General features: G+C 38.7%; 1 protein-coding gene across 1 annotated transcript; it reads right to left on the reverse strand.

Moving 5' to 3' along the window:
• Positions 1-1,867: 1,867 nt before the first annotated feature.
• Positions 1,868-10,676, reverse strand: LOC140233662 (lactadherin-like). The gene is made up of 3 exons (XM_072313763.1): positions 10,503-10,676; positions 8,184-8,333; positions 1,868-2,011 (listed from the first exon to the last, which is right to left on the reverse strand). Exons 1-3 carry the CDS (start codon positions 10,629-10,631, stop codon positions 1,868-1,870), a joined length of 423 nt encoding a protein of 140 aa, XP_072169864.1. The 5' UTR covers positions 10,632-10,676.
• Positions 10,677-11,056: the final 380 nt, after the last annotated feature.

Consider the following 11,056-nt stretch of genomic DNA (forward strand, 5'->3'; position numbering starts at 1 on the left):
TGAAATGGCTTTTATTGAACTGCAAGTTCGAATAATTAATGAAATAAATGTTAATAAGTGAATAAGTAAAAGTGTAATCGCAATCTTTATGGACCTTTCAAAGGCTCTTGATTCTCTTCTAATTCTATTTTATTAAAGAAATTAGAGTATTATGGTATTCGAGGTATTTGTTTGAAATGGTTTGAGTCTTTTGAGTCTTATCTTTCTGGCAGAATACAATATATTGTTTTTTACTCTGTTTCTTTTTATTTTAAAACAATTTGCAACGGGCTTCAACAGGGGGCTATTTTTGGCTTTTTGCTTCTTTTTTTTTCTTTTTCTTTTTTTTTTTTTGCTGTATATCAATGATATTCTTAATTCTAGCCCTTATCTTACTTTCAGTTTATATTGTGATGACAATACCATTCTCGCTTCACATAGTAATACAGATATTTTATATGATATTATAAATAAAGATTTGTTTAAGATTGTGAATTAGTTTCAGTGCAAAAAACTGTCATAAAATGTAGATAAAACTAATTATTTGTTATTTCAAAAGAAAAAAGGGAAATGTGTCATTAGCAAATCACACAAAAAATATATATAATATATATGGAAAGCCCAGAAGTCAGTGTAAATATGTTCAGTTTTTAGGTATTATTTGGCATGAACACATAGAAAGGTTGGTGTTTTAAATCATTTGAAGTTTGGATTACAACTCCTAGTCTTATTTGCTCTTTACAATTCTTCTATTTCACCTCATTTGTTTTGATGCAATGTCATATGGGGAAACATTTTAAATTCCAGACTTGATACATTTTCTAAATTACAAAAGAAAGCAATTCGCCATGTTACAAAATCTCCCCATTTAGCTCACACCTCTCAGTTATTTAAACAATTGAAAACACTTAAGTTGTATGATATGAATAAACTTCAAAAAACTTTCTTAAAGCAACGTTTTCACACAGATACATTATCCAATTACATCATGAATATGTTCACATTCCCCTTACATCATTAATATGTTCACATTAAAGGGGATATGGCTAGTAACTGATCAGTGGGAATCAGTGAGAATGCTCGGGGATGATTGTTCCAATCCTTGTGGGATTCATTTAAGAGTACATTATATATCTATTGTTGTGTGAAAAATATTTGCTTCAGATTGGTCTCATCTTCAAGTACTGTGCAGTTCAATATTTCCAGGTTAGCATGACTGTACAGTGTCGGGGCGATCGTTAACAGCCCGACACTGTACAGTCATGCTTACCTGGAAAGTCAGTAACCATAGCTTTTTGTGGGGGACGGGAGTGAAAATTTTCAAAAAAAAGCTGTATACTATGAACCCAATAAACCTCGTAAACTTTGTTGCAAATGCTTTTGTTTCGTTTTAAGTTCATATATTTTGCATTGTTCTGAATGCCATTGGGGAAAGGAGGGGAGAAACAAAAGCTCTTCTAATCTAGGTATAAAGATTAAATCAACTGAAAAATATCTATTTGAATGATATCACACTGATATCATGATGATACAGAAATTGATCTGCTGACAATAATTGCTGGAGACAGACATGCAATTACTTTCACGTATAATGTTACACAAATTCGAAATTCATAGACATGCAAATAATCAAATGATAATTCAAAACATCACAAAAGACAGTTCCATGATGAAGGGTCATAATTAGGCGAGAAAGCATAATCATTCCAACTTCACCAGCAGGAAAAAAAAAATCTACGCTTTGCCAAATGAGTTGTCAACATAGCAACTGGCTCACGGTAGTAAGCAAAGTTACGGACAAAAATAAAAACAAACAGAGCAGAAGATATGGAAAAAAATTAAACAAAACAAATAAATTCACATGAGGGATCAGTCTACAAAGAAGCCCTCAAATCTCATGGCCCAGAACTTCGACTCTCATCGATGCATAGTTCCTGAACGTGATTGGATGGAACCTGACGTAACGCGCCTTCACCGACTTAGGTAGTAACGAAGTCACGTGGGAGTCTCTGTCATAATTAGCTGGGTACACCTGGGATAATGTCACACATAAAGAAAGAAAAACTTTAGCACAACAGTCAGACCGCAACCGTCTAGAGATGATAGGTGTTTTCACATCAGCCCGATAAAAATCCAAGCTCGAAATATTCTTCGCGATTGCGAATTAGAGCGCTATGTCATTTCTTATTCACATCAGCCTGAAGAGGGGGTAGCCCGAATAGTTAAAATTTTTAAAATAGCTAATTCGACAGCTGAGCATATGCAAACAGCATCAGTAATGTGTGTGCCCTCTCAAAAATTCCTCATGATTTGTGTGCAGTTTGCCTAGATCGATCGGGTCACACACGCTAGGTATGATGGGATGCATCGCGCTAATTTCTCGAGTCGTTTTCACATATCAAATAGCGCGCTACTATCCCGCTATTTCAGAAATTTCCCGAGTTGGACTCGAGAAATTTTCTCGATCGGAGCGATACAATTACCCAGATAACAATTCTCCGTTGGGCCAACGTCAGCAATGGTCGCCACGGTCGCGGCCGGCGAGATGACGTTGGCTCAACGTTGGACCAATGTCTTTATGGTCGCCATGGTCGCGGTCGGTGAGATGACGTTGGCTCAACGTTGGGCCAATGTCTTTATGGTCGCCACTTGCGGTCGGTGGATATAGCTGGGTATCCTACGTTCGGCCAATGATGGCGATGGTCGGTACGGCTGCAATCTGTAAACTAACGTTGGTGCAACGTTGGACCACCGTCTCACCTTGTCGGTGATGCAAGATGGATATTGGTTGGTAATCCTACGTTGGGGCAACGTTGGCAGTGGTTGGCGCGGTCGCAGTCGGTAAGCTAACGTTGGTACAAGGTTGGGCCATTGATTTACTTTCGTTCCCGAGGGAAGGTGGAAATTATTTGGCAAACCTACGTTGGACCAACGTTGGCAATTTTTGTTTTCGCACAGCCGGAAAGATAACGTCGGCACAAAGTTGGACCACCCGTCTCACTTTTGTCATTGATGCAAAATGGATATTGGTTGGCTATCCTACGTTGGGCCAACATTGGCGATTTGTGGGCTTGATCGCAGTCAGTATGCTTACGTTGGAACAACATTGGCCCATTGTCTTACTTTTGTAACTAATCTAAGGTAGATATTGGTTTGCCAGCCTACATTGGGCCAACGTAGGCGATTATCGCCACGCTCGCAATCGGTAAGCTACATTTGGAACATTGGCACAGCATTGGGTAACCATCTTACTTTTATCACTGATGAAGGGTGGATTTTGATCGCCTACCCACTTTGGGCTAATAGTGGCGATGATTGGCACGGCTGCAGTGAAAGCTACAGTTGGCAGGCACAGCCTTGGGTGAGGCCAATATTGGCCCAAGAGGCAAAGCCTGACGGTTGACTAACTTTGGAACAATGACAGACCATTGTTATATCAACCATTTTTCAAACTTTAATGAACCGTTGGGCGAATATCGGCCCAACAGTAAAAGTCTGACGTTGTACTCACATTGGTACAATGTTAAACCTACATCATACAAACCATATTCCCACTTTGAATGCTATGGTTTTCTAATGTTAATCCAACTTGCAAGCGTGTATGTTGGCACAACATTAAGACATTTGACGTCGCGCTGACGTCATTTTGGCCACCGGGCCAACATTGGCCCAACAATGAAAGCCTGACTTTGGACTGACGTTGGTTCAATGTCACACTGACATTATACCAACCACGTTACCAACTTGAATGCTGCGTTGGCCCGATGTTGCTCATACGTCATGCGTGTATGTTATCACAACATCATAATATGACGTTGGCTCAACGTCATTTTGGTCGTCGGGCTACCACTGGCCCAACAGTTAAAGTCTGACGTCGGAATGACGTTGGCTCAATGTCAAATCAACATCATATAAACCGTATTTCCACTTTGAATACTGTATTTGTCCAATGTTGATCCCATTTGAAAGTGTGTATGTTGGCACAACGTTAGAAATATGACGTCGCTCCGACGTCATTTTGGCCATCGGGCCAACATTGGTCCAACAGTGAACGCCTGACATTGGACTGACGTTGGATCAATGTCAGACCGACATTATACCAACCATGTTACCAATTTGAATACTACATTGGCCCGATGTTGGTCAAAGGTCATGCGTGTATATGTTGTCACAACATCATAAAACGACGTTGGCTCAACGTCATTTTGGTCGTCGGGCTACCACTGGCCCAACAGTGAAAGTCTGACGTTGGAATGACGTTGGCTCAATGTCAAATTAACATCATATCAACCATATTTCCACTTTAAATACTTCATTTTTCCAATGTTAATCCAATTTGAAAGTGTGTATGTTGGCATAACGTTAGAAATATGACGTCACTCCGACGTCATTTTGGCCATCGGGCCAACATTGGCCTAACAGTGAAAGCCTGACATTGGACTCACGTTGGTACAATGTAAGATCGACATTATACCAACCATGTTACCAATTTGAATACTGCATTGGCCCGATGTTGGTCAAAGGTCATGCGTGTATATGTTGTCACAACATCATAAAATGACGTTGGCTCAACGTCATTTTTGTCGTTGGGCTACCAATGGAACAACAGTTAAAGTCTGACGTTGGGATGACGTTGGCTCAATGTCAAATCAACATCATATCAACCATATTTCCACTTTGAATACTGCATTGTCCAATTTTATCCAATTTGAAAATGTGTTTGTTGGCACAACGTTAGAAATATGACGCCGTTCCGACGTCATTTTAGCCATCGGGCCAACATTGGCCAAACAGTGAAAGCCTGACGTTGGTCCAATGCTGGTGCAATGTCAGACCAACGTTATATCAACCATTTTCTACTTTGAATGCTGCGTTGGCCCAATGTTGGTAAAACGTCATGCGTGTATGTTGGCACAACGTCAGAATATGACGTTGGCTCAACGTCATTTTTGTCGTCGGACCACCACTGGTCCAACAGTAAATCTGACGTTGGCACAATGTCAAATACATCATATCAACGAAATATCCACTTTGAACCATGCGTTTGTCCAGTGTTATTCCAACTTGAATGTTTGCATGTTGGCACAATGTTAGAAATATGACGTCGTTCCGATGTCATTTTGGCAATCGGACCAACGTCAGGCTTTCACTGTTGGGCCAATGCTGGTACAATGTCAGACCAACATTACATCAACTATATACTTTTCCAGTTTGAATGCTACGTTCGTCCAACGTTGGTCCAACGTCATGCGTGTAAGTTTGCACAATGTCAGAAACGTGAGGTTGGCCCAACGCCATTTTGTCCGTCGGGCAAACATTTTTCAAACAGTGAAAGCCTAATATTCGACCAACGTTGGTAAAATGTCAGACCCTCATTGTATCAACAATTTTCCACTTTGAATGCTGCGTTTGTCCAACATTAGTCCAACGTCATGCGCGTATGGTGTCACGTCAGAAACATGAGGTTGGCCAGCGCTTTGGCAAAGAGTTGCGTGAGTGTCAGCCAATGTTGGGGATATTATAGCATAATGTAATTCACAACCGGGTACTTGTCCAAAATGTTGATGAATTGCAGCATACATTTGAGTTGGGTTGGTGTACTCCTGTAATGATACTCCGTATAAGCTAAAGTTGAGATAAACGTCATTTCCATCATTATCCGTCATAAGAGAGAGTCTGTAAATTGAAAACTAATGAAGATAGACCAAAGACATTAAATAAAAATGTATTGATGTCAAGATTAAACTTTCTTTTTTTATATTAAACAGTTTTATTCTTACTTCCACCAAAGAAAAAAAAATATTCAAAGCCGTATATGTTGTCAATTTGACTTTCATTCATTGAATCATGGTTCACCGAACAGAGTATAAAAAAGGCACGAATATTATTTTTTTTAAACAATGCACACTTTGTCATTTCAAAAAAGATAATTAATCAAAACAGCGGCAAAGATAAAACTGCTAAGCTATTTAAATGTTTACTGCTTATATTATTGCGACATGTTCATGATATCCCAATACACTGTATTGGGATTTTTTTTTTTTTTTTTTTTTTGCCTAGTCAAAATCATGTGAAAAAGCTTTTGGGACAACGTTGGCCCAACGTTGGAATAACGACCTACAAAGATCATGAATGTTAATGAGAGAATTTGCAATTCAAATATGGCGAAAATATTAAAAAAAAAACACATTAAATCTAAAAGTATTGATACTGGGATTAAACTGTAAACTGTGTTGGAAATTGCCATCAAATTATTGATGATTTATGCACAATTTCCGCTCGCGTTTGTAAAAAGTATTCCGATGTTTTGATGGAATTTTGACGAAAATGTAATGAAAGTGTCATCTAGTTAGTAACCATGTCTTGAAACATTATTATCACGCAGGGGTTCATAAAGAAAACCAAATACTTTTCTTTCAGCTAGGAAATAGGAATAGATATAGGTATAGGAATAGGTATAGGATGTAGAAGCATAGGAATAGAGTAGATTGTAGGAATTATAGGAATAGACTCTAATTCAGGCGGTTTCTGCCCAGAAACAAGACTACGACGGCCTAACGTCAGAAACATGACGTTGGCCTAAAAAAGCTTTTTTGGTCATCGCACCAACGTTGGCTCAACAGTAAAAGGATGACGTTGAACCAACGTTGGTACATCGTTGGCACAATGTCATAACACTGTCGAAAAGTGGTTGGTACAACGTTGGTCTAACATTGAGATAACGTCATGGTGGGGTGGTTGATACAACGTTGGTCTAAGGTTGGTCTAACACCATGACACACTTGTAAAGTGGCAGGTATATCGTGGGGATAATGTTATAGTATGGTATGAACTTGGTTGGAACAATGTCGGTGTAACGGTGGGATAACGTCATTGCAAGGTGGAACAGTGGTCGATGCAGCCGCTGGGATAGCGTTATAACAAAGTGGAAAAGTCGTTGGTTTTATGTTGGGATAACGTCATTACAAAGTCGAAAAGGGAATGGTTTTACTGTGTGATAATGTCATATTACAGTGGAAAAGTGGTTGGTGTAACGTTTAGCTAAACGTTATAACAGCGAGGAAAAGTGCTTGGTATAACTTTGGTATTACGTCAACATTTCAGTGTTGGGTCAATGTTAGCCCGACGGCCAAAATGACGTAGGATCAACGTCATGTTTCTGACGTTGTGCCAACATACACACAAGTAGTTGGGCCAACGTTGGGCCAGTGCATCATGCAAAGTGGAACAATGGTTGGCATAAAGTTGGTCTGACATTGTACCAACGTCGGCCCAACATAAGGCTTCACCGTTGGACCAACGTTGGCCCGATGGCCAAAATGACGTCGGAGCGACGTCACGTGTCTGTTGTTGGCCCGACGTACATGTATGCCGTTGGACCAACGTTGGGCCAACGCAGCATTGCTATCTGGGTAGCGTGCTAATTTGTGTTCACATTATCAAATAGCGCGCTATTTCGCTATCGGGAAAATTTCCCAAGTCAGAAAATAGCGCGCTATTTGGAAACATCGGGCTGATGTGAAAACGCCTAATGAGGCAAAAACCTGGTAATTGCATGCAGTACACAAGGACACATGAGACTTCTCTGCCCACTTTTGTTTTATTAAACATATAATTCTTTTTCAAACACGGCGAGATGTGTACAGTCTGGTTCGAGCGATAGTCATGTGGTTCATCACTTCATTCTTTATAATGATTTTTGTACTGGTATAGTATTAGTTGGTCAAGATAAACATATCCATCTTCCGTATAATTCCATGCCTATGAATTCGGAAACGTTCAGTTTGTGAATACAAGTGTTATAGCTCTTATGTAGGCCCCATCATATTCCTGATATTTACTTGTGACATCCTCAGATGATATGACCATATACATTTGTGTTAAGAATGTTTTTTTTTCTTTTTTCTTCTTCAGTCAAAAGACATGGTTGTATAATTCTTGTTTTACTTTATTTCAGTCAATTTCATTATTGAGAAAGTGGAGATATGAAAATAAATTTGAACGTGAACTTGAACTTGAACTTCGCATTATACTTGGAAAGATTAGATACTGCTTTTTTGAAATTGTGTGGTTTGACAGCTGATATCGTATCATAGTTTATCCTCTTTCGAGTATTTTTTTTTTTTTTTTGAATGAGCATGATATTGGGTGTAAAATTAGCACATGCATTAGTTATTGTGCAAGTCGAAAACTTATAACTCTACCTTGCGTCCACGGGATAGCGGGTCGATTGTAAAAACCCAATTGGTATCATCCAGGGAGGTGGAGATGTACATGGACGTTGCCCATTGATCAATATTTGATCTGCCTTGAGTAACAACACCTGTAACAATGTTCTCCTCTCCGAGGTCAATCTATTGCAAAATAGAAACATAACAAAGTACAGTGATTGGTTTTGTCCCCTAGGTAGAACGAGGAGTCGTTCTATTTCTCTCTCTCCTGTTTCCTTTTCACTATATTTCATTATCGCTTTCCTTTCTTCTTTTTTTTTTCTTTCTTAGAATAGCAACACCTGTGTACATGACCATGTATGTTTAGTTGTGCGAAATAGTTTGTTTTTGTTGTAGTTAAGGAACGTCGACAGTTGATTAAAACTGTTTATTTATTTCTTTGTGCATTCATTGAGGTCCCAATATTAAGCTCAGCTTACTGAGGATCCTCTTGTATGGTACTTTGATTTTTGTTTTTTTATTACATCTCTGTTCTCCGTCAAAATGATTTGCTTACCTTTCATGTGCAAAATAGCCATGAATAATGGTGAACCACGTGTAAGATGTGTATATTTCCGAAAGTGATCATAGTTGATTACTCTCACCATACAAAACAATACGATGAAATGAAATTGAATAAAAACACAAGTGAACAAACCGGAAAAGTAAATTTTACGTCTTATTCATCGACAAACCGTGTTTGTTTGTTTGTTTTACATGACATGCATGATATCGAAAGGATTATCAATCTTTCCCGAATTCATATAGTTTTTAATTGTTATGATGATGACAGCAATATGTTGGTAGTCTGTAGATCTGATGATTATCATTTTTAACGTGAATCAATGAAAATGACGTCAGTGTAAGTTACGATATTGATATTCGAAACTGCAAACAATGTGTCTGTTGGATATGTACGCTTAATACTCAAAGTGGACAAACATTTTGCCAATTATGAAATTGATCGAATTTATCAACTTGAAGAAATAGTACTCTTCCTTATGAACGTTTTTCCGTCTTAGAATAATGAACTTCATTTGGAATGCGGCGAGACACAAAGGACTGAAAAGAAAAAATGTCAAGAGGTTTAGATTGACATGGTACAAATTTCTAAAATATTTCACGATGTTCATCTCTGATCATGGACAAAGCACAAGGAATACACACTAAAATTCCCCTCTACCCGTCCACAGTGAATGTTATGGTATAATAATTCCTATGTCAGAGTGTATATACTTTTATGGCTGTATACCTCATTTTATGCTCTTATACTTCCCTATCAGGAAAATAGCAGTCCCTGACACAGGATGAATAGAGAATGAATGATTGAATATCTATACAATTGTACATTGTAGTAATTTGCGATCAGTCATACCCTTTTTATTTCATTTCATTTCATTTCATCTTTATTTCATTTCCGGCCAAAGCATATAATATGACAATTTCATATAAACAAATTAAATACAATGTAACTTTGACATTTCCAAATGAAATTTAGATACACGTCATTTGTTTACATGAATCAATAAACATACTAGTTGAAGTAGTGTTCTGGTTTGAACCAGAACACTAATGTCTGGTTCTTCGTATAGATTTCACCGATATCCAATTCTATAATTTTGCCCTTTTGAGGTACTATATACAGGTTTGGGCAAACTGCAGTGATATTGTCAAGTCTGTTAGAAAATGTTAGGTCTAAGATTGATATTTTTCGTCAATGTGTAAATGTCCGCTGTGTACATGTTTGAATGTGTGTGTGTGTGTGTTTGTAAGCATGTTTAGTATACTTTTTCGTTGTTGTTTCCCCCAGCAAGTTTAGACTCTTATCATGTCGCCCATTCTGACGTTTTCAGGACTTGACATCATATATAGGTTCTGCCTTCCTGTCGAGTACTTAATTATTCATAATTTCTGTCGACTACGTCTTTTATCAGTTACAAACATGCCTTTAGCTCCTTTATGTATTTGAATACATGCATTTGTATTTTCATGCGTCTCAAATGTATTTATATTGTCGGGGCGATCGTTAACGGGCCGTTAACGATCGCCCCGAGACTGTACAGGGATGCTAACCTGGAAACATTGAACTGCACATTACTTGAATGTGATACCATTCTGAAGCGAATAATTTTCACACAACAGTAGATATATAACATAGTCTTCAATGAATCCCACAAGGATTGGAACAATCATCCCCCACCATTCCCACTGATTCCCACTGATCAGTTACTATAGCATCCCCTTTAAATGCTAAATGCTGAACTCGATATCAGTTTTTGTCACGTGAAAGTAAAGGGAGTGGACAATTCTTACTCTCAGCCATCCGTCTTGATCAGTAGGGTGTGGTGTCCATGCTGCCGAGCTACCATGCAAAGTAGGTTTTATGTTCAGCCTACCATGCCGCGCCAGTGTTACGTCGTCGTACGTAGAAGAAGACGTCATGCTGGCATCAGGAATCCGACCATCTTCGACCCCAAGAGGGACACCTCGATCGAGTGGACAAAGCTCGCTCTCTTGATCAATTGCGGCTAGAATCAATAACCATTAGCCAGTTCACAGTTAGCTCGTGTGAGCAATGATACAATTCACTTTTTCTCTTTTTCTCACTTAGTAGGCTTTTCACTTCTTATAAAGTAGCATAATGCACAAGCTTGCCCAATGTAACAATTCGTGGAATTCATGTTCAAAGCAGAGCGTGAGCTTGCGTGTAGACTAGTTGACCAGAGGGGCATTTCATGAAGCATTTTGTCCGACAAAGTTGTCAGACAAATATGCTCGCAGCCAATCAGATGCAAGGATTTCAGTAGCCTGTAACAGTTTGTCAGAAAAAAATATCCGACCAAAACGCTTCATGAAATGCCCCAGAA

This window comes from Diadema setosum, chromosome 10 (assembly GCF_964275005.1).
Source record: "Diadema setosum chromosome 10, eeDiaSeto1, whole genome shotgun sequence".
Taxonomy (NCBI): Eukaryota; Metazoa; Echinodermata; class Echinoidea; order Diadematoida; family Diadematidae; genus Diadema; species Diadema setosum.